This window comes from Ochlerotatus camptorhynchus, unplaced genomic scaffold, assembly GCF_037179485.1.
Source record: "Ochlerotatus camptorhynchus isolate MF236.1 unplaced genomic scaffold, CSIRO-AGI_Acam_v1.1 ptg000303l, whole genome shotgun sequence".
NCBI classification, from domain to species: Eukaryota; Metazoa; Arthropoda; class Insecta; order Diptera; family Culicidae; genus Ochlerotatus; species Ochlerotatus camptorhynchus.
The window spans coordinates 457690-483080 of NW_027040791.1; the positions used below are offsets into that span (position 1 = coordinate 457690).

At 39.7% G+C, this 25391-nt stretch overlaps 1 protein-coding gene across 10 annotated transcripts in view; it reads right to left on the minus strand.

The window, feature by feature from the left end:
• Positions 1-18272: 18272 nt before the first annotated feature.
• The window catches only part of LOC135707064 (uncharacterized), an 85157-nt gene continuing 78038 nt past the window's right edge, over positions 18273-25391 (minus strand). For all 10 annotated transcript variants that reach the window (XM_065228791.1, XM_065228790.1, XM_065228800.1 and 7 more), the window contains one exon: positions 18273-19825. In XM_065228791.1, coding sequence (XP_065084863.1) covers positions 19573-19825 — 253 coding nt within the window. In that variant the 3' untranslated portion in view covers positions 18273-19572. The remainder of the gene's footprint in view (positions 19826-25391) is intronic.

Here is a 25391-nt window from a genome sequence, read left to right on the forward strand (position 1 = left end):
AGTCATTATTGGGTATTTTGCGGTTACCGTGTATAGAAATACCAATTTGCCTCATCGACCAAACACCAACCAGAACTTTGTTGTCTACCTTTAGGCAAGTAAACCAGTATGGTAGGAAATTCGACATAGAAGCACTGTTCCCGAACATCAAATTCTTTACCTGGCCGGAACAAAACATAATATTTACCTATATTTATTTTATGTCGTTTTCATTTTTGCTTACACCGGTGTAGTGTGAGCAACAATAAGCGCGAGTTATTGACAGCTCATCATCAATTGTTTGTAGGCGAAGGTGCAACCGATAGCTACACCCTGAATTTATCCGGTGTACGGCTTTGAAACACCGATGTACACTCATAAAATTCGACACATTTTTATTGACGAATTTCCATGTAAAATTTCACATGATTATCATGTTTCACACATAAACTTAATCCGCTCAGAAGTACATATGAAATTTATGAGTCTAATGAATAGTATGTGCCTAACACATATATAATTTGTTTATCACATTGCAAAAAATCATGTGTGGGACACATAAAAATAATCATTGATTTTTTATTATTTTTTACGGTACGCAAAATGTATAATTTTATTTCTACAAAAAAGGACATTAACCAACTGTATCAGCACCAGTAGCTATGAGCAGTAAGGTTCTATTGTCCTACACGGTTACTTATCATATTGTATGTTTTGTTTATTTTTAGGAAATTTTAGAAACCTCAAATTTGGAAAAGTCAATTGTTAGAGATTTGAAGAATATCCTTTAATTTCTTGGCATTGGTATAATATTTTTTTAAATACTTTAACTTCAGTGGCATTACGTTTAATCCTTTATCCTCTCACAAGCTAATTACAACAGTCCTTGCAGTCCTATAATCACTTATTTGAATGATGATGATGATATTCACCCATATTCTCGTTTTCGTTCGAACCGTTATTCTCGTGAGGGGGGTAAACAAAGTCGTGGAGCACTCAAATTTGGCCAATAGTTGCTCTGAAACACAATTTATCCACATGCCAAAATTGAGCTCTCAAGGACGTTGTTTACCCCCTGACGATAATAGGTTAAAGTTTTGCCGAAGCCAACTTTTCCCCTATTCGAACAAAACCTAGAATATGGGTGATTGCAAGCTATCGAAGACCAGTGATTATGATTGTGTAGTATAGAAGGGGGTCAAAGGCCAGGTTTCCGATACTTTTATGCACCGTACATGCTATACCAGTAGACAGGGGGTGCACACAGCATCTTTACCAGCAGGTTAAATAAGTTCTGTGAAATCCACGAATGTGAAACAGGGCGAGTCATAGTAACATCACCGGTAGGGTAACGTATCGGCAATACCCCATCTCAACATTAATGTATTAGCTGCCATAAGATAAGAGACAAGGGAGGGGTGGGGGGAGTTTGTGTCAATTCATAGATAACTGTAACTTAAGGTGGTTAATTTGAGTATACATAAAATATAGGTAAAATTAGTAAAAAATTACCTAATTGTTTATGATGCCTGACTTTACCGTTTTTTTTACTCTCTATTTGTTCCAAATTCATAATAAATTACATTTCATTCTAACCTAGGTGCCCCAGTTACTACAGTAACTTACCAGCTTTAATTGTTATGATATATATCTAAGTGTTTTACATTGTTCATGCATTGGCAATTCAGTATTTTAAACAGGTTTTTTAAACCTGCATGTCTGTATAACAATTTAAATTTTAAAACTAAAAACTAAAACTAAATCTTATCTAAGTATAAAGGGAATTAATCGTTGCAATTGAGGATTGCAACGATTTTTGCCTGAAATTATTAATTATTTTGTTGGACATTAGTTCTAAAGTCACAACATTCGAAATTCTATGTACTTCGGTAGTACCAACAATCAATACGAAACTAACGATTTTAAATTGGCTCACCACTTTAGTAGCCTATTGGTCCCAAGCAAACGATTAACGTACCCTATTCTAGTCGAAATTCTAGTACTACGCAATGTTTGTTTTGATTCGCTATGAAAGTTTGACAGATAAAATGAGGGGTTATTGGTTTTTCCTATGTTTCGAGGGGTGAATCGTTTAGCTTGGGACCGAAGAGAGTACCAGAGCTGAGCCAAAAAGTTGAGCACGTTATTTCGGGACCTTCTAGTCTTAGAGTTACCTCTATGGTAGTACTGTACCAGGGAGGCAACTTTAAAATCATCTTCAGAACAAAGTTCTGAATCCTTTGAAGTGCTTTTTTCCTGGTAGTGCAACAACTAGACCATATTGGCACAGCGTAGGAATGGCCGGTCTAAACACAGTTTGGACACAAACGAAGTGACAGACGGAGCGGCTCGAAAACTTTGATGACTAACCTGCTATTTCAATTTTTCAGTGTACCACATGGCAACACCACTACTACTAGACTGTACCACATGGCAACACTACTACTGGATTGTACTAGCATTTTCACCAAATGTATTAGAATGTTTTGGTTCTATTTCTTTCACTCTACTCAAAACTGAAATGCATAAAAAAATGACAAAATGATACACTCTTTGCACACTGTCAAAGAATCATTTTACATAAAATCAACTTTGTTCTAATCAAAACAAAAAAACTAACCCATCTGGTGGATGATGGCACAAGCTTCCAAGAAAATTCTATTACAGTGAACCACATTATTTTAATGGATTTCTTCGCCAGTTAGTCGTCTGTCCCTTCGTTTGTGGTTTGGATTTCCTGTTTATAAGAGGATACAAACATTTTATATATTTGTTACATTTGGCTTGAATGCCCTCAATGTGATCTTTAAAAGTTAATTTTTGGTCAAGTACTAATCCAAGATATTTCACTTGGTTTGACCAGGAAATTGGAACTCCGTTCATAGCGACTATGTGACTACTACTAGGTTTCAAAAAGGAAGCTCTACCCAAGTAACAATTTCCAGTTGAAGAAACGCTTTCGTTTTGATTTTGTTCAGCTGCAAGCTGAATAATAATTGCACAATGTGTTAACCACAACTTTTATAAAACCCTTGTTTACACTGGTTTGGAGAACCTATACAACTGCAACACAAAGGTGTTGTCTAACGTATTCAGTAAAACGTTTATCCAAAATCAATTTCTTGTTGAAGAAACGCTTCCATTGTGATTTTATTCAACTGCATGCTGAATAATAACTGTACAATTTGTTTATTACAACTTCTGTAAAACTCTTGTTTATACTGGTTTGGAGAACCTGTTCAACTACAGCATTATATGTATACGCGGTATAGGAGTAGAAGCAACTTTTATACAACGTTTATAGATACATATTAAACTCAAGCTTTATTATTTTGGTGAAAGCTCTTATACAACGTTTGTAGACACTTCTTGACAGCTGCTTTGAAATTTAGTAGAGAGTAAACCTGAGAGGCGTTTGTTACACTCTTTTATGACTCCTAAATAATCATTGTACAGCAAGCGGTGAAAAGCGTTTATAGCACTTTTCAATGACTCCTTAACAACCGGATAGAAGCAACTTTTATACAACGTTTATAGACACATATTTAAACTCAAGCTCTATTGTTTTGGTGAAAGCTCTAATATAACGTTTGTAGACACCTCCTAACAGCTGCTTCGAAATGTATTAGAGATTGAACCTGAGAGGAGTTTGTTACACTATTTTATGACTCCTAAATAATCACTATACAGCAAGCGGTGAAAAGCGTTTATAGCACTTTTCAATGACTGCTTAATAACCGGATAGAAGCAACTTTTATACAACGTTTATAGATGCATATTTTAACTCAAGCTTTAATATTTTGTTGAAAGCTCTTATACAACGTTTGTAGACACTTCTTGAGAGCTGCTTTGAAATTTAGTAGAGAGTAAACCTGAGAGGCGTTTGTTGCACTCTTTTATGACTCCTAAATAATCATTGTACAGCAAACGGTGAAAAGCGTTAATAGCACTTTTTAATGACTCCTTAATAACCGTTGTGTAAGAACTCACAATATTCACAGATTAAAATTAGTTTAAAAATTGTCGGGGTACGCCAAAAAAAATTGCTTGTACAGTTTTTATTAATTTAATTTATTTGTGCACATTGAAAAAATATGTAATTATGCCATAATTCACATTCTGTGATCATGGAGGAAGTAGTAACAAGCATCTGTTTAATCTTTGATTGATATTCTTTCAATTAATCTCTCTAATCATTAATTGAGAGAATTTATCTAGAAATGTTATCGTTAATTATATTATATATGTCTTAAATTAATGTTTGCATTTATTAATAACACCTATATATAATTTACCTCTACTCCACCGAGGGTTTCTCGAAGCAAGATTCGAACTCATGATCCCCGGATTGCCAGCCGCTTCTGTTTCCATCTGCTCTATTCTTGAATACATATTTTGATCATATGAGAGAAGTATATGAAGCTCATCTTGAGTGACTTCTCTTGCAGTCGAATAATCATTGCCTTATGGTCATATAAACGTGCCTATCACTTGTGCTATTTTTAGCAACAAAATTGTGGTTGGTGGTTGGTCGAACGTAAACAATCATTTAAGAGTGCTCCAAGCAGCTTTTGAAGCTTTTAACCAAATGGCAATACAACTACATTCTTGTTCAACTCTGGAAGCTGTTATTCAACGTTTGATCAACTCAGGTGTTGTATAAGAGCTCCCAATGGTTTGTTTTGATGCGTTTATTTCACGTTCTATATAGCTCTTGTCAATCAGTTTAACTAAGGTGCTATAAAAGTTATCGTAGGTCTTATAAAGCATATAGTTAAACCGAACGTACACAATCATTTAAGAGTGCTCCAACAGCTTTTAAAACTTTTAATCAAATGGCAATACAACTACATTCTTATTCAACTCTGGAAGCTATTATTCAACGTTTGATCAACTCAGGTGTTTTATAAGAGCTCTCAATTGTTTGTTGGGTAGGCTTACGTTGGAATATTATAAGTTGAGTTTTGGAAGCGTTGGGAGAAATCTTCCATTTTTGTAAGTAAGAAGAGAAAATATCTAAACTTTTCTGCAGTCTGCTGCAAATAACACGAAGACTTCTTCCTTTAGGGGAAATGCCTGTGTCATCAGCGAACAAAGATTTGTGACAACCCTGAGGCAAATCAGGGAGGTCCGAAGTGAAAATGTTATACAATATAGGCCCAAGAATGCTGCCCTGAGGAACTCCTGCTCTAACAGGTAGTCGATTAGATTTGGAATTTTGATAATTTACCTGCAGAGTTCTGTCAGTTAAATAATTTTGAACTAATTTCATAATATAGAGTGGGAAATTAAACTTTTCAATTTAGCAATCAAACCTCCATATCAAACACTGTCGAATGCGTATTCTATGTCTAGAAGAGCAACTCCAGTTGAGTGGCCTTCAGATTTGTTTGAAAGAATTAAATTGGTAACTCTTAAGAGTTGATGAGTAGTGGAATGCCCATGGCGAAATCCAAACTGCTCATCTGCAAAAATTGAGTTCGTATTGATGTGAAGCATCATTCTATTTAAAATTATCTTTTCAAAAAGTTTACTTATTGATGAAAGCAAACTTATTGGACGGTAGCTAGAAGCTTCAGCTGGATTTTTATCCGGCTTCAAAATTTGAACAACTTTTGCATTTTTCCATTTATCAGGAAAGTATGTCAAATGGAAACATATGTTAAATAATTTTACCAAGAAAGACAAGGTACTCTCTGGGAGTTTTTTGATGAGGATTGTTGGAGCCGACTAGGCCCTTTGTGAAACAACAGAGATAGATAGGAAAACCTAGCAACACTGGACGAGCAGAAATAGTTAGTTAAGAACGAGAGTCGGTCGTGACGACACCATGTGCGCGTGTGCAGAGCGAGGTTCGGAAATAAAGCGTGGTTGTGTGGAGAGCAATTCTGTGCGTACTTATTTCGTGGATCCGACATATTTGGCGACGAGGATGGGATAAACCGTAAAGACCGCTTGAAGTGAATTTCTGCTTTTTTTGGTGGAAATAGACGTTGTAAAGTGAATCAGTTTGTATATTACGGCACTGATGCTAAATGCTAGACTGAACAAAAGGTGGTCGCCATTTTGAACGGGCGGAAAAAAATCGCGAATAGCAACAGGCTGAGCTGAAATTTGGGGCTCGGGCTGCGAGCGTAAGTGAAAAAAAAGAGAAACAGGTTGGTTCAAAAAAATGAAAGGTTTTTGGTGTGCATTCCCAGTGTCGATAATAATATTGAAAAAAAATAAGTGCGGGCCATTTTTTTTATCTAAAAGCCAATGAAAAAGGGAAGAAACGGGGAAAACAAAAATGAAATGCGGACGCCGGAAAAAAAAAATCGTCCTTTGAGAGGTTATGATGCTGATAGATTGTGGCTGAATTGTGAAAAGCAGAAGGGTGATTTTGTAGCATGGAAAAAAACAAAATGGCAGTATACCTGAGAAAATTCTGATTACTGAGAGTGTATAGGTGAATTTTCGAGTAACAAAAAGGAAAGAGAGAGAGAGAGGAAAAAAACATGGTTTTGTACCGTATGAAAACAAAATGGATGTGTTCCTGGGAAGTTTTCGATTACTATGAGTGTGGTGGTGTTGATGGAGGTCGAAAAGGATGTGTATCTAGAATAGAATAGAAGTAAAGAGAGTGAGAAACAGGATCGTGGTTTTCGTGCCTTTTGAAAACAAATTGGATGTGTTTCAACATAAAAAGAAGATTTTCTGTGGAGGAAATGATAAGTAGCAAAACGGCTGACGCATCAGCCGAGCAAATGAGAAGAGAGATGCACGCCTTATTACGAGGTAATTGGAATGGTTGGTTGTGTACCAAGGAGATTTAAATAAAATAATAAGGAGATGGTTGTGTACCACAGTGAAATGGAAGATGGTTATGTACCACTACTATGTGAATGGAGATGGTTTTGTACCACAGTGAAAAGGAAGACGGTTATGTACCGAATATTATGTGAATAAAGAGAAGGTTGTGTACCACTACCTATAGTAGAAGGGCTGTGTGCCAAAGAGAAAAAAAAATAATAGCATTGGTTGAGTACCAAAATGAGGAATAGTTATGTACTAAGGCAAATGAAATGGTTTCGTGACAATATGGAATTATGATCAGTAAGTATACTTTTGAGTGTAAAAGGCATATTCTTGAATGGATTTTGGATCTGGTGCCACAGAGTACATCATTATTATGGTACCGATCCATGAAAGATGACAGGAACTACCGGGGTAAGTCAAGCGAAAAAAAACTATTATATGACATGTTGTGTGGGTTCTAAAAGTATAATCAATTGTTCTGCTTATTTAAAATGGTATTGAAATTTACTATATGGCACTTGGAAATGCACCCCAAAAAGTTTTATTCAAAAAAAAAATCACACTGTGTGATGATTAACATGCAATAATTTCACAGGATGGCTTTACCAAGCAGAATCAAACCATTCGAGGTTACCATAGAAACCAGCCGTTTACCGGGCGAGTGGGAAACTTGGAAACTTGACTTGGAGTCGTTTTTCTTAGCACAAGGTGTAGAAAGACAATCTGACAAACGGGCCCAGTTGGCCTACCTTGGAGGACCAGGTCTCCAGGGGTTACTTCGCCATCTTCCGGGTGTTGACAAGGTACCCCACGTAACAAATGATCCCCCATACTATGACGTGGCGGTAAAATGTCTGGATGAATACTTCGAGCCTTTTCGCCGCAAGACATATGAACGGCATCTGTTTCACCAGATCGTTCAACAACCAGGAGAGCGATTCACGGATTTTGTCATCCGGATGCGAAAACAGATTGCAAGATGCAATTATGAGTCAAGTGTGGTGGATGAACTGATCGCGGATCGGATTGCCCAGGGTTGTATTTCTGAGGAGCTACGGACAAAACTGCTGCAGAAGGATCGCACCCTGGAAGAAATGATTACGTTGGGTACAAGTATGGCGGAGTCACAGCAACAGTCTAAGAAGCTTAACAGGCCTGTTGGTCGCCAAGAACAGGATGTTTATGCGGTAACAAATAAACCGTACAGAAGTGATCGACAGACAATCAGACGACCATCTGTATACCCACCCAGAAACCAGCCAAACAACCGGTTCATCTGCTATGGATGTGGACGTCAAGGGCATACACACGGTAGCAACGAATGCCCAGCCAAGCATACGAAATGCGCTGCTTGTGGAAGGATCGGACACTGGGCAAAGCGTTGTTACAGCACCGGTGGACGGAAGCGCCTTTTGGACAATCCAACCCCGTATCCTAAGGCTAAGCGAATCCGCGCTGTGTCTGAAGAAATCGACCAGACGAAGGACTATGTATTCTATGCGATGGGGGGAAACATTTTTACATTCAAAATTGGAGGAGTTCAGGTACCCATGATCATCGATTCCGGATCAGACGCAAACATTATTACTGAGAACGTATGGCAACAAATGAAAGAAGCTAATGTAAATGTACTGGAGATGACAGCAAAAGCAGACCGGTCGCTTATTGGATATGCTAGCAAGGAACCTATGAAAATTACCGGGACATTCAGTGCTGAGATAGAGGCAGGAGAGAATAAGACAATTGCAAAGTTCTACGTGGTTGTGGAGGGCCAACGCTGTTTGCTGGGCGACCACACTGCAAAAAACTTGAGTGTACTCAAGGTTGGATTTGATGTTGGTGCAGTGGAATCGAACCCAAAGCCACCATTTCCAAAAATTCGGGGAGTGGTAATCGAGATACCAATCGACCCAGATGTCCAGCCAGTGCAGCAGGCGTACAGAAGACCTCCCATCGCATGGGAATCAAAGATAGAAGAAAAACTGCAGTCTCTTTTGGAAATGGATATTATTGAACCGGCACCAGGCCCCTCCTCTTGGGTGTCACCAGTGGTTCCAGTAATGAAAGATTCTGGTGAGATTCGTTTGTGCATTGATATGCGTAGAGCCAACCAAGCGGTGCTACGCGAATCACATCCTCTGCCTCTGGTCGATGAGCTGCTTGGGTCTGTTTGCGGAGCCGTACGATTTTCCAAAATTGATATCAAAGACGCCTACCATCAGGTCGAGATCTCGGAACGGTCAAGACCAATAACAACGTTCATTACCAAACAGGGTCTCTTCAGGTAGACATATTGATTGAATAAAGTGGTGTTCGCAGTTGCGAACAATTAATTATGTGCTTTCTTATTTATTTATATTTTTAAATATTTTATCATTTAGGTACAAACGGCTCATGTTCGGAGTAAGTTGTGCACCCGAACTTTTTCAAAAGGTAATGGAGTCAATTGTTGCGGGTTTGGACGGCGTCATCGTGTATTTGGATGATGTCTTCATTCACGGCACATCCGTTGAAGAACATGATCGAAGGCTGGCTGCAGTTCTTAAGAGATTTTCTGATTATGACATCCTGCTTAATGAAAAGAAGTGCGTATACGGTGCTGATAGTTTAGAATTTCTGGGTCACCATCTGTTAGTCCAAGGTGTTAGGCCGACCGAAAGTAGAATTACGGCTATACAAAGTTTCAGGGAACCACGCAATTTATCTGAGTTGAGGAGTTTTCTGGGATTGGTTTGTTATGTGGGTAGGTTTGTTCCAAACCTGGCTTCGCTAACTGATCCTCTGCGACTGCTCCTTCGATCAAAAGGACAGTTTGAGTGGACATCAAAGCAAACTTCGGCTTTTCAGCGGATTAAAGATGAAATCTGTAAAATTCATCATCTGGGTTTTTTCAATCCAAAGGATCAGACAAAATTAATAACCGATGCTAGCCCAACCGGGCTTGGTGCAGTACTTCTGCAGGAAGATTCCCAAGGTAGATGCAGAGTAATCGCCTATGCCAGCAAGGCACTAACAGAATTGGAAAGAAAATATTTTCAGACAGAACGAGAAGCTTTATCGCTAGTATGGGGAGTGGAAAAATTCCGCCTGTATCTTTTGGGAATCAAATTCACTCTGCTAACCGACTGTAAAGCCCTGAAGTTTCTGTTCAATCCAAGGTCTAGACCATGTGCTCGGATTGAACGATGGGTTCTCAGGCTTCAAGGGTACACATTCAAAGTAGAACACATTCCTGGACCTGACAACATAGCTGATGCACTATCGAGGTTGAGTATACCAGATTCTGAAATGTTTGATGAATCATCCGAAGGCTACATTCGGAGCATCGTTGCAGAAGCAGTACCAGTAGCAATAACGATAGAAAAGGTTATTGAAGAGTCCAAGAATGACGAAGAAATTCAAGAAGCTCTTGTGGCATTACAAGCGGGAACTTTGGAGAAAATTCCGAAAGCATTCAAACCCTATGTGAATGAGTTATGCTCAATGGACGGAGTACTCTTGAGAGGCAATAGGCTGATCATCCCGGCGCAGCTTCAAGAACGAGTAATAACGGTGGCACATGAAGCGCATCCAGGCATGGCAGCGATGAAACGACGTTTGCGACAGAAAGTTTGGTGGCCACTAATGGACAAACAGGTGGAAGCTTGTGTAAAGCGATGCAAAGAGTGTACCCTGGTTTCCCGTCTAGGAGCTCCTGAACCCCTGAAGCGTATTAAAATGCCCGAAAAACCATGGGCGAGTATAGCTGTTGATTTTATGGGTCCTCTACCTTCGGGTCATTCACTGTTGGTGATAGTCGACTACTTTAGTAGATTCACTGAAGCAATAGTAATGAGAACAACACAGCCAGGCGCACAATTCAGGCACTGCATGAAACATTCAGTAGATTTGGTGTTCCTGAAAGCATTAGAGCGGACAACGGGCCACAGTTTATCAGCGAAGAGTTCAAAACATACTGTGAAGAATATGGAATTACATTGGTGAGGACAACCCCGTATTGGCCGCAAGCAAACGGGGAGGTGGAACGTGCAAATAAAACAATATTGAAGCACCTCAAGATAAGCCAAGAAGCGGATAGCACTGACTGGGTTTGGGATCTAAGATCATTCTTATTAATGTATAATTCAACTCCTCATGCATCAACCGGAGTAGCCCCGTCGGCACTCATGTTTGGGCGCATATTTCGTGACAAGCTTCCTGCTTTCGGCGAGACAACTAACCGTTTGGAGCAAGAAGAGGTACGTGATCGAGATTGGGAAAAAAAGCATAAGGACGCGGAATATACGGATACACGCCGCCAGGCAAAGCCATCTGAACTGAGGGAGGGAGATATAGTTGTTTGTAAGCGAATGATGAAGGAAAACAAACTTTCAACAACGTTTGCTCCAGAAGAATATGAACTCATGAAACTAAAAGGTTCAGAAGCTACATTGAGGTCAGTCAACACGAATCGCGAAGTACATCGAAATGTGGCACATCTAAAGCGATTGCCTAGAACCGAACCAACCGAAAATAAGACAACGGACTCGACAACAGTACAAGAGGACCGAAGCTCATCTATCCATGACGATACCGTCGGCGTTTCATCGGGCAGTAATGTCACACGACCGTTGCGAACACAGCGTAGGCCAGCATATCTTAATGAATATCATACGGATGCAGTTTGGGACTTTTAAGTGAAGGGGGGATGTTGGAGCCGACTAGGCCCTTTGTGAAACAACAGAGATAGATAGGAAAACCTAGCAACACTGGACGAGCAGAAATAGTTAGTTAAGAACGAGAGTCGGTCGTGACGACACCATGTGCGCGTGTGCAGAGCGAGGTTCGGAAATAAAGCGTGGTTGTGTGGAGAGCAATTCTGTGCGTACTTATTTCGTGGATCCGACAAGGATATAGAAAATTCCATCATCACTTGGAGCTTTCATATTATGAAAATATTTAGTTATAGGCCTTACTTCGTCCAAATCAGTCCCCCAGGAATCATCAAAAATATTTTCCCGGGAGAAAATATTCAGATAATCCCGAGCAACCTGATTCTCAATAGGACTAGTAAAACCCAAACTGAAATTATGGGAACCCTCGAATTGCTAAGTAAGTTTCTGAGCTTTATCCAAATTTGTGATCAAAATTTTACCACCTTCTTTAAGCGCTGGAATAGGCTTTTGAGGTTTTTTTAAAAAAATTTGTGAGTTTCCAAAAGGGTTTGGAACTTGGGTCTAATTAAGAAACATTATTTTCAAAAGTTTTGTTCCTCAAGGCAGAGAATCGCTTTTTAATTTGTTTTTGCAAATCCCTCCAGATAACTTTCATGGCAGGATCGCGTGTTCTTTGATATTGTCGCCTACGGACTTTTTTAAGACGGATCAAGAGCTGAAGATCGTCGTCTATTATAATTGAATCGAATTTAACCTCGCCTTTTTTTACTGAGGCAGCTCATGCTTCAACTATAGAAGTAGTCAGAGATTCAAGAGCATAATTAATTTCATCTTTGGTTTGCAAAGGAATGTTTGGATCGAAGTTATATTCCATAAATGTTCGATATTTCTCCCAATCAGCTCTATGGTAATTGAAAGTAGAGCTGTTGGGATTACAAATTATTTCTTGGGATATTTCAAAAGTTACTGGAAGGTGATCAGAACCGAAGTCAGCATGGGTAACCAATTGGCTACAAAGTTGACATGAATCAGTTAAGACCAAATCAATAGTTGAGGGATTTCTTGCTGAAGAAAAGCATGTTAGGCTGTTTGGATATTGAATAGTGTAATAACCTGCAGAACAATCATCAAACAGAATATTACCATAGAGGTAACTCTAAGACTAGAAGGTCCCGAAATAACGTGCTCAACTTTTTGGCTCAGCTCTGGTACTCTCTTCGGTCCCAAGCTAATCGATTCACCCCTCGAAACATAGGAAAAACCAATCACCCCTCATTTTATCAGTCAAACTTTCATAGCGAATCAAAACAAACATTGCGTAGTACTAGACTTTCGACTAGAATGGGATACGTTAATCGTTTACTTGGGACCAATAGGCTAGCCAATTTAAAATCGATAGTTTCGTATTGATTGTTGATATTACCATTGGAATTGCTTTGAGCAATATTCCATGAGCGGTGTTTTGGATTAAAATCATCAATAATAAAGATTTTAGACCTATGACGGGTAAGTTTCTGAAGGTCACCCTTGAGAAAATTCTTTTGTTGGCCTACGCATTGAAATGGCAAATAGGCAGCTATAAGCGTAAGTTGTCCAAATTTTGTTTCAACAGAAACTCCCAAAGTTTCAAAAACTTTGGTTTCGAATTAAGAAAGAATTTTATATTTGATTCGTCTATGAACAATGATGGCAACGCCAGCACAGGGTCCATCAAGACGATCATTTCTATAAATGAAATAATTTGCGTCCTTCTTAACCTTATGGTCAGGTTTAAGGAACATTTCAGTTATAACGGCAATATGCACGTTATGAACTCTCAAAAAGTTAAATAGCTCGTCTTCATTATCTTTAAGGGATCGAGCATTCAAATTTAAAATATTTAGTGCTTTAAATTGGCAATAAAAATGCTTTAAATTGGCAACACGAATCCATTGCTGAATTTTAAAGTCATGACAATATTGCGAAGAGCATGGAAATCGGAAGTTGTTATCACAATAGGGGGAATCTTTTCCTTCTTGGCATTAAGCCGGGAAAGTTTACTAGAATTTTTCTTGGATGATGGATCATTCTCATCATCCGTGAGCAAATCAAATTGATTACTCAAATCAATTTCATCAGAAGGGGGATCAAGAGTTTGCCCCTTTCTTTTGCGTTTAGGCGCCATGACGGCAGTAAATTTTTATCCAAATCGACTTCCAAGCAGATTACTATAAGAATCTGAAGGATCCAAATCCAAGAAGGAGTACCTCGGGTAGGGTCCAAACAAGGATCGAAGAGGAATAAGAGTAGAACAAGGTAGAAATTTTACAGGTTGAGCTCTGAAAAGTGCTGTTTAAATTTGTTGTAGCTTTAGGTAGTACTTCCTTCAGCAAAAAGCAAATAGATCCGCACGGTAAGAGAACACGATGCGGACTTGCCTGACTTTACCGTGATGTTGTTGTTGGCCTAATGACGCTGGCCTCTATAGGTCTGACGATGAGTCCGATGAAAATCCCAGCATGGCGTTTATTTCCTCATCAGGGAATCCCTCGAATTTCGTTGGATAAAGGTCATTGCTGCTGCTATCGTCTGATACAGTTCCATCGCTCGCTTCGTACACAGATTTAACCATTGTAGTAGGGTTGTAGGTGGCGTTTTGAAATTGTTTATGTTTTTGACCAGCTATTTCCAGAAATTCAAGGAATGGCCCGATCTCTTGATATCCTGTTTCACACTAGTTTTCCAGGTGTAATACGGCGACCAACTTTTTTCTTCCCTGTGATTTATGATCGTTGTCTTCTTCAATACTTCATCGTCTTGATCTAAAGAAAAGAAAATCGCCACTCGCCAAATTCAAATGTATTACCTGTGTGATGTCGGATTCCAAAAGTGTTAAACCAAATGATTCTAAGATTCAATTATTTAGAAAAAAAAAAACAATTCATTGTTAAAATCATAATTCTAAACCACACAATTATTTAATTTTAATTTGTAATTAAATTCCAACAAACTTTTGGTCCGCTACATCACAACTGGCATCGCTAGTGTGCATCTTTCAAAATGTAAAGATACAGACAAGCCCTGGGACCTGGTTGCAGTTAAGCAATACTCAAGGTTATGCCAATGCCCAGGGTGATTGCAAGCTATAGAACACCAGTTTGTGTTGAGAAAAACTCATCGATTAGAGTCTTTACTGTCGGAAAACGCAAGGTATTTTGATCAATTTAACCCCGGTGATCAATTTGCCCCCGGATTACGGTAAGAAAGGGTTTTAAATTATATGTATCATTAGGTATATTTATGATAATTCAATCATATTTTTGAGAACAATTTTGTAAACTAAAATTTAATTCTTTGCCACTATGATTCAATACAATCACTGTGTTCCACTTTCATACCTAGTGGAACACAATGAACTTTTTTTTTCATATGCCAAAAATGGCTTCTAACGAATAAACTGCATTTGAATTTTTTTTAAATGATCAACTAGTCCTTACATCTTTTTTTTTCTCCTTGATTTATTTTCCGTCGATCTTGTTTTCCCTGCTGAGCACTAATACTACCGACGCCAGGGAGGCAGCTCCCACACCTGGACCCATCAACTCATGAACCGGGGACCAACGGCTTTACTTCCCTGATCTGAGATGTTATGCCTCAGAACATCCCGGCGGCGCCGACTGGGATTAAATCCAGGCCTGCTGGGGTGAGAGATAATCACGCTTACCACTACACCCCCGGCGCCGCTAGTCCTTACACCTTCAAGACAATCGGAATTGTAGGTAGGCTTGAGTAAACCTTAGGGTGCTTAATTTAAACAAAAATAGTTTACAAGCATCAAGATTGCTTCCACACACCTCTCAATAAAAAGGTTTTTTTTTTTTTAATTATGAAATCAAAAGACGATATGATGCTATTTTGTAATCGTAAATTACAAGAAGACGTTATAACTGATGGCAGATTGGGTGGAAAGAGGACACAGCGTGAGGACTTTTGTGATCAGGTTGAATTAATCACACGCGTAGAAAATACTCTACAGCAAGAAAAGGTTTTTATTCGCACAAAGTTACATTTGTTACCGCGACGACTACTCGGTCGATAATATTTCAGTTCGGTTGGGTTTCACTTTCACAACGTTTTCTTCACTTACGTATCTTGAGCTCACGGAGGTATGGTAATCGATGAGGGGTGTGCCAATGTTCATTTATATATCAATTGTGCTAATTGTCACTCCACACACCTCCTCAATTAGATACAACTTCACTCACTGTTCATCAGTCCGAACATTTGACAAAAACGCTCATGCTTCTGCGGACTAAGGGGTTTAGTAAATAAAGGGTGATACGGTCAAAATTTGGTCAAGGGAAAACGCGTGTAAATCGGTGAAATCGTTTATTTAAAAAATCAAATTAAATTTCTTTTTCAAGTTCAATTAGTATAAAATTCAGGAAAAATATTCAGTTAGGCTTCCGCTTTTCCAAATCCGAATTGCCGGGCCTTACGCTTGACCCCTGCCATCAAATTTGTACAGCCACCTTGTCCACCTTCTTCGCCGCAGAAAGCCAGTTTGCCTTGAACTGCTGCTCGCCCTTAGCAGTTTTTTTGGTCTTCTTTAGGTTCCGCTTGACAATAGCCCAGTATTTCTCAATTGGGCGGAGCTCTGGCGTGTTGGGAGGGTTCTTGTCCTTGGGAACCACCTGCACGTTGTTGGCGGCGTACCACTCCATGGCCTTTTTACCGTAATGGCAAGATGCCAAATCCGGCCAAAACAGTACGGAACAACCGTGTTTCTTCAGGAAAGGCAACAGACGTTTATTCAAACACTCTTTCACGTAAATTTCTTGGTTGACAGTCCCGGAAGCTATGAAAATGCTGCTTTTCAAGCCACAGGTACAGATGGCTTGCCAAACCAGATATTTCTTTGCGAACTTTGACAGTTTCATGTGCTTGAAAACATCTGCTACCTTTCCCCTTCCTTTTGCCGTATAAAACTCCTGTCCCGGAAGCTGCTTGTAGTCGGCTTTGACGTAGGTTTCGTCGTCCATTACCACGCAGTCAAACTTCGTCAGCATCGTCGTGTACAGCCTCCGGGATCGCGCTTTGGCCGTCGTATTTTGTTTATCATCGCGATTTGGAGTCACTACCTTCTTGTAAGTCGATAGCCCGGCTCGTTTTTTGGCTCGATGCACGGTTGTAGACGATACACCCAGCTTATTTGCGGCATCTCGGAGAGAGAGGTTAGGGTTTCGCTTGAAACTACCGGCAACTCTCTTTGTCGTCTCAGCGGCTTCCGGTTTTCGATTTCCCCCCGATCCAGACTTCCTGGCTGTCGACAAACGTTCCCCAAACACTTTAATTACATTTGTAACGGTTGATTTGGCAACTTTTAGCGATTTTGCCAACTTTGCGTGCGAGTAGCTCGGATTTTCGCGATGCGCGAGCAAAATTTTGATACGCTGCTCTTCTTGCTTGGACGGCATTTTGACAACTGAAGAGTGAATTCCAACATCAAAATAGGAGCAACATTCTACACACACACACCTTCAAAATGAGGGGTGTTCAGGTTTTTTAAATGCAAAATTGAAAGAAATACGTCAAGTTGATATTGACCAAATTTTGACCGTATCACCCTTTATGTCCGCTAACATCAGCTCCGTCGGACAGTACTTCAGCTCAACCTGCTCGCTTTCACACAATTCATGCACGAACCGCTCACGAGTATCGATATGCTTCGATCTACGGTTGCACCACTCTGTTCGTACGAAGGATAGACAGCCTTGGTTGTCCTCGTTCAATAACGTAGGTTGCACCTGTTCCTCTCCGAAGTCGCTGAGCAACTGCCTCAGCCAGATGGCCTCTTGGAAGACTTCCTTCAGAGCAACGAACTCAGCCTCCATACATTACACAGGACTGACGAAGACTCGCCCATGAGATGACTCCTCCTCCAAATACGAACATGAATCCATGGCTTGACCTTTGTTTTTTTTTCCTTGATGTTTTCTGTCGCTCTTGTTTTCCATGCTGAGCACCAATACAACCGACGCCAGGGAGGCAGCTCCCACATCTGGACCCTACCTATCGACCCATCAACTCATGGACCGGGACCGAGGACACTTTGTTAATTGAAAAAAATATATGATCATGCAGGAAGATTGTTTGATTGGTAGCTTTCAAAATCTCCTTTCGTTTGAAACAATTGAAGCACTCCTCATCAAAAACAATTTCAAACACAACACAACATAACACAACACTGTCACAGCAAGGTATAAAAAAATTAAGAGCATTTCATGTAAGTTCATGCTAAGAATATTCATGGACTTCAGTCCTGCACATGTCACCAATATCTTGATATATTAATTTAAGAACCATGTTCAGGGAAATTAAATCAAATTAAGACAGTTTCTATACAGAGCTTGCCAGCTCTTCATCATTTTAAACCTTGCCAAAAATTATATGGAGAGTTGGTATATTCATAAAATATGATCAGAAGCATTTTTGCAGAGGACGATACCTATGTATTTGCAAAGGTATAGTCAGCTTTCTAAATAGAGAGCAAATGTTTGGACCCTATTAATTCTCTTCCAATTTTTCGTATTACTCGTACAATTCTCTTTGAATTCTCTATTATTCTGATAGGAAGTCGCTTAAATTTTTCTCCATAATTCTGGTCCATCTAAATTTATCATTTTTATGAAAATGAAACACAAGAAGTGAAGAATAAATAAACACGAACGATACGAAGAATAAATACCTACATAAAACAATAACAAATTTACCATTTGTTTTCGATGATGTTCAGCCAGGCAGCCGGGATCAGATCAGTTGATTTCAAGGGGTTTCTTTCGGGAAGTTAGGTGTATTAAATAGCTTTGTGTTTCGTTTACTCATTCGCTTTTTCAACAAACGTTTTACATTCGATATTCTCAGCATTTTTTCATCCGATTGATGTTATAAGCGTTTGTTCAAGAAGTATTGGCTTCTACGAAGCCTTGTTCATCAGATCGTTCGCCGTGCATAGTTTTGGAAAATCTCAGGGAGGAAACTACGTTTACGATATATTTTTCTCCAATTTTGGATTGATAGCATCATTTATTGGGTAGAATAATAGTTTTAAACGGGCTTAAATCACAAAATAATATTCAATTATATTTTGATATGTATCAACAAGCGTTACGTTGGTAAATTTTAAAAATTGAAGGAGTTTTTATTTTATTCTTTCAATTAAATAAAGTGAGTAGAAATAGAGTTTCGATTGTAAAATATGTCTTTCACAATTTATATTAATTTAATCTTATGCACGACGAACAAAGCTGGCTACAGTTTTCATTGGCGCTTTATACTGGTAGCAATACTATAGCTATGTGTTTGTTTTTTCAGAATTCGTTACAGCGGCTACTGGTAAAGTGAATTGGCTTTGTTCTCCAATAAACTTGTTAATCTAATATCAAAACAATTTTGCAATAGTTCATATATCCTACAGGAAAAAAAGAAGAATGCTCGCTCATTTTGCATTAGCTTTCTAGTACATCTTGCCATTTAAATGACACTGTTCTTTGTCGACTCTTTTGTGTAGAATCCTAAAACAGCTATATAACTTTAGTTTTTGATACACCCTATCATTTAGTAAACTTAATTCGCATCCACCGCATCCACGTTTCATTTATACACACACTCTTTCTATATACACCTAGAACCAATTAATACTCTTGTTTTACATTTTTATCAGTTTTTCTCTATCAAATTGTTTTTAGTGTAAACATTGGCTTCAGATTTGGATGTTTCGCGTTAACTAGCTTTGCATAACTACGTCCTTAATAATTCGGTCATTATTTAGCAGCTGTGTCAAAACTGAACAATCATAAAAATATATAACGCATACAAAAGTTACACACAGTAGAATCACACCTCGCTCTTAGTTTAGCTAGCAATTTGTTTTACTTGATCCTAATATACTCTGATTGGTATCCTCACAGACAACTTTTTTCCACTGTATGACACTGTTTTATTTTGTTTGCTCTGTTTCAATTAAATATAACATAATCAAAACACGTTCGTCCTAAACCTTAAATGTACAATTCTAAGCACAAGCGCGCATAAACTCGTGTTTCGTTTGTGTTGTGTGAGATGATCACGTGTACAGTACACCTACAAGGGGACGCAACGGTTACAGCACAGATTCCATCTGACTGATTTCCTTGCTGTTACCATTGGTGGCTGCCTGTTTCTGCTTCCGCTGATCATTGTTGATTGTATTGGAAGTTATTGGTGGTTGTTCCGTGGATGGACTCGGTGCAGTTTGGACAATCTTTGGTACCATTGTGATGGGCTGGTCGTCGTCGGCTAGGTCTTCTGATGGCTCCTCATCGATCGGTGTGAGCACCTCAACGTGGACGGGTGCTTCCTCTTGCTTGCGGAATCTACGGAGAGATAGATATGGTATGAAAGGGTGAAGCCCATTTAGAATAAAGTCGTTGGGCCTAAGGTCACACAAATAATTTTTTTTTTTTAATTTGACATAATCTCCGAAAACATCAAAATGGAAAAGTGGATCGTTTGGCATAATTGCCATTTTGACATAATCGTCAAAAATATCATTGCAAATAGATTTTAAACATATGGATGGCTCGAGTAACATTGCCTTTGACAAAAAAAATTCCTCTAAGGACTCATATTTCTAAAAAATATCATCTATCAATGAAACAGTCATCGGTCATCATTGAAAAGCAATGCAACTATGTTCCGTCAATCTATTTGAAACTTTTATTGGCTCTGTTGTCTTGTGAAATGTAGCTATAACGGCCTCTTTTCTGATTTTTATCTCTCAATCTATGGAATCTACACGAAAACTATGTTTGAACGAAATTGCTAAAACAGTATAAGGAACATTATTCCGTAGACTACACATTTTTATATCATATGGGTGGAAAGTTCGTAGAACAAATACTTTAAAATTCTGCACTTTGTAAGATATCTTCGAGCATGAAACTAAGTCAAACTTCAGTAAAATCACTTTGAATAGTCAACCTCTAGTCACAAAGTTGGTAGAAAACACATTAAGCTTCGCTTTTAAAGTTGTTTTCGTTGTTTCAGTCTTGAGATACAAATATTATAAACCGTAAATTACCTAAAAAACATAAAATGAACTTGAAGCACCTCTAAATCATCACCGATTTTGCTGAAAATTTGCACAGAAGTTCAAATTAACATGACGAACAGTAATCACGGTTGACCCGGTGCATCCCGAACATTTCTGTTAAAATGAACAGGTCTAATATACATACAAAATAAAAATAGTTTGAAATTATTAAATAATATGAAATGTTATTACCACCAAGTATATGTCAATTACAATTGCTAACACTGCTGCCCTAACTCGATGGAAGTCCAGGTTACTTAAATCAATGTTCTCATACAAATTTCCGAAAATCACCTTCGTAACTCGATGGTCCTTTCGATATTAACTTTGGTAGTGTTGACTGAATAAGTTACTACGATTGTAGTAAATCATAATTGAATTTAGTCTATTACTCTTCCACCTAATTGGCATTGCTACTTATAAATAGTTGCCCATCAGTAAATCAACACTCATGGTCATTATTTTCCTATTTTAATCACGTTCCTCAGACCTTCGTTTATAGCAACACTTTGAAATGCTAATTCAAGTGCTATATTTACCAAGTGCTCAAGTGCTGATACCATGATCTTGAAAACCTACAAACTTGACCTTACAAACTGAGTTAAGCGAGGCTTCTGTTAGAATTACTAGAATTATTAGAATTCTTTAGGAATTTAAGGTTCCTCTCAACGTAGTGTATTTTAAACCAGTTCTGCTTTATTGGCTTTATTATGTCCCTACTGGGGCTTTACGCCGGTCTTGAACTTGGTGTTGTTGCTCTTCCAAAATGGTCATTTGAGTGCTTTCTAAACCTGTAGGGGTTGACGGGGCGAGATGGCCACCCTAAGGTTGACATCATTTTTATATGTAACAATTGTAATTAATACATTCAATTGTTGTATACCCAAGATCTTTCACATCTGTTATAACACCTAAGCATTGATACAACATAAATTAAAAATTCCCTTCCTCAAAATTATCCTTTGCTTGCTTTCTACTTTCTTCACACTGCCGTACTATAACGAAACTATCAATTCTATACTTTCATCTCCTCATCTCATTCCGTCTCGCACGCTGAGCCGATCAAGTCGCATCGGTCTCGTTGTACGACACTATCATTTGAGTTTTGAGTTTTTCCCCACGCGAGGGTTTTTTCTCGCCAAAGTTAATTGGCATAGTGTTTAGACGACTAGTGCGCGAGTGAGGAAGCCGTTAATGATATGCCGAGTGCTTTCATTACGGTCCAGCTTTAACCCCGCATCATCCCAACATCATCAGCAAAATCATCACCACTATCGGTACATCACCCCATCGATAGCAACAACGAAAGAGCGTCATATTGCCTACCGAGTCGACCGAGGCACACCAGCATCGAGGTTATTGACTCTGCAGCCGTTGGATCAAACAATTATATCTCTCCAGTCTGCTGCCGCCTCAGTGCGTTAGGTATAAATCGTGTCGTTTGTATTGTTCTCGCCAGTATAGCATCTTCCTTGTTTCCCTGGTCCAATATTAGATTGGTGTTAAATTAGGGTGATCCAAAAATCCAATTTTTTTTTTCGCTTGATTTTTTTTTCTTGATTTTTTTTTTATTATTATTTTTGTATTACTTAGGGTGATCCAAAACTCTGTAAATAGTATATAATCATTTTTTTTTTTTTTTTTTTTGATTTTTTTTTTCTTTGCATGTATTACTCGTTAGTAGAGTGAAACTATATATATATATTTTTTTTTTCTATTTTTGATATTATTTGAAATTACTGCAATTATTTGTAAAAAATTTTACAAAAAACACCATTGCGGCGATATTTAACCGCAATGGATGAAAATGATAAAGGCGGGGGATGGTCGCTTTCCATCTCAGACGACGAAACTCTTAATTCCACCTCACACGAAAGTCTCGAGGAAGTTGTGGAAATGGAAACCCTTGACGTTCCAGTTGACTCGCTCTCCAGCAAAAATACTGGAGCATATCCCAAGAAAAGGTATCGCCCACAACCCTCTCCCCCAGCATCTCCTCCTCGTCCACCTGCACCCCCCACACCATTGCCCCCAAAAACCTCTGCGCTCCCCCGCCTAAAGGCTTACCCAGAAGCCTCGAAAGGCCCATGGGTTGTTTTTTTCCGGCCCAAACAAAAACCTTTGAACATTCCGAGGATCTCTAAGGATCTAACAACACATTTTTCGGCCGTTACCGATATTTTCAAGGTAACACCAATAAAACTGCGCGTTACCGTTGATGACCGGAAGCAGGCTAACCAAATTGTTGCGTGCGAGCTTTTTTCATTGGAATACCGAGTCTACATACCCAGTAGTGAGGTAGAAATTGAAGGAGTGGTCACCGAAGCGAGTTTGACTAGTGATGATTTCTTGGGTCCCGATTCCTTCGGAATCTTTAAAACCGTGCTCTGCCGAAGGTGAAGATATTGGACTGCCTTCAAATGCAGTCAGTATCCGTAGCAGGCTCCAAAAAAACTTATTCCTTGTCAAACTCGTTTCGTGTGACGTTTTCGGGTTCAGCGTTACCTCACTACGTCGCTATTGGCAAGGTTCGGCTGCCTGTACGCCTGTTTGTACCTCGGGTAATGAACTGCTCGAAATGTAAACAACTTGGTCATACATCGGACTACTGCTCGAACAAACCACGCTGCGATCAGTGTGGCGAGCAACATCAAGAGGGCCCTTGCGGTGCTCCACCAAAATGCGTGTACTGCAAGGAGAGCCTGCATACCCTGACTAACTGCCCGAGGTATAAACAGCAGGGAGAAAAACTTAAGCGGTCTCTGCAAGCTCGCTCCAAGAGAACACTAGCAGAACTCTTGAAGAATACCGCTTCATCTTCTCAGACCACACCAAAAACAGTAACACGTTCTCCATTTTGCCAGTTGATGATCTAGACTCTGACTCAGAGGGCGGTGAGGGTAGTCCGTTTGTCTTTAAAGGCAATACGAGAAAACGAGCAAAACAACACACCACCGAAAAGCCTCGTAAGGCCACTCGTACGGACCACCCTTCCACCTTGGAAAATTCAAGAGGTAACGGAAATACACCGAAACCCATTCCACCGGGTTTTAAACCTTGTAATTATGACAAGAACTTTCCGTCACTTCCAGGATCATCTAAAACCCCAGATGTCCCAGTTTTTCGGCCAGAAAAGCAGCTGAATAATCAGCAAGAACATGCCCCCATGTTCACGTTTTCTGGTATTGTGGATAGCTTCTTCAGTATATTCAATGTCTCTGACTCAACGAGGAGCATTATTAATTTAGTGCTGCCAATGGTGAAAACTCTTTTGAAGCAACTAGCTTCTAGGTGGTCCTTCCTTGCATCGATCATATCTTTCGATGGATAATTCTCCGAATGAGGTCGGGGATATGATCTCTGTTCTTCAGTGGAACTGTAGAAGTCTTATGCCAAAACTTGACACATTTAAATTTTTAGTTAACAACTCACTTTCTGATGCATTTGCCCTTTGTGAAACATGGCTCTCTTCAGACAACGATCTTGCTTTCCACGATTTCAACATTATTCGCCTTGACCGCGCAGATTCGTATGGAGGGGTGCTTCTGGGGATCAACAAGCTCCATTCCTTCTACAGAATCGATCTGCCTTCGGTGACAGGCATTGAAGTTGTTGCATGTCAGGTTAATATTCGAGGTAAATGCCTCAGTATTGCCTCAGTATATCTTCCACCGCGAACTGCGATTTCTCGTCAAAGTTTCTCGGATATCTGCACGGCTATGCCGGAGCCACGGTTGATCTTGGGAGATTTTAACTCTCACGGTACAGGCTGGGGGGAACTGTACGACGACAACCGCTCAACCTTGATATACGACATGTGCGACTTCTTCAAAATGACAATTCTGAACACCGGGGAAGCAACACGAGTTGCCAAACCTCCAGCAAAAATAAGCAGATTAGACCTCTCACTTTGTTCGAGTTCACTATCGTTGGATTGCTCGTGGAAAGTAATTCAAGATCCCTACGGTAGTGACCATTTGCCAATCAAAATTTCTATTACCAATGGTTCATCTTCTACTCGCTCGGTCGACATCGCGTACGATCTTACGAAAAACATTGACTGGCGAAAATTCGCGTCCGCGGTTCTTGATGCCAGTCAATCGGTTGACGTACTTCCTCCGCTGGACGAGTACTCCTTTCTCGCGCGTGTCATCATCGATTGTGCGCTGCGAGCACAGACGAAACGTGTTCCGGGTGTTTCCGTCCGCAAGCGACCTCCCACCCCGTGGTGGGATAAGGATTGCACCGACGCGAACAGCGAGAAGTCCGCCGCGTTTAAACGCTTCCGCAAACACGGTAAGGTCGGGGATTTCGAGCGGTACACCGACCTCGAGAAAACCTTTAAGGACTTAATTAAAGCAAAAAAACGCGGATACTGGCGTCGGTTCGTCGATGGTTTGTCGCGAGAGACTTCCATGAGAACACTCTGGAATGTCGGCAGGAGAATGCGAAACGCGTCATCACCGATTAATGAAGACAAGGAGTACTCGGACAGATGGATTTTCAGCTTCGCGCGGAAAGTTTGCCCGGATTCGGTACCGGTTCAAACCAACGTTCGTGATCGTCCGTCGGGTAATAACGAAATAGATTCCCCGTTTTCGATGGTGGAATTCTCACTTGCTCTCCTTTCATGTAACAACTCAGCTCCAGGAATGGATAGAATCAAGTTCAACTTGCTTAAAAATCTCCCAGATGTCGCGAAGAGACGCTTGTTGAACTTATTCAATCAATTTCTGGAGCACAACATTGTTCCGGATGACTGGAGGCAAGTAAGAGTTATCGCCATTCGAAAACCCGGTAAACCCGCGTCGGATTATAACTCGTACCGTCCCATCGCGATGCTGTCC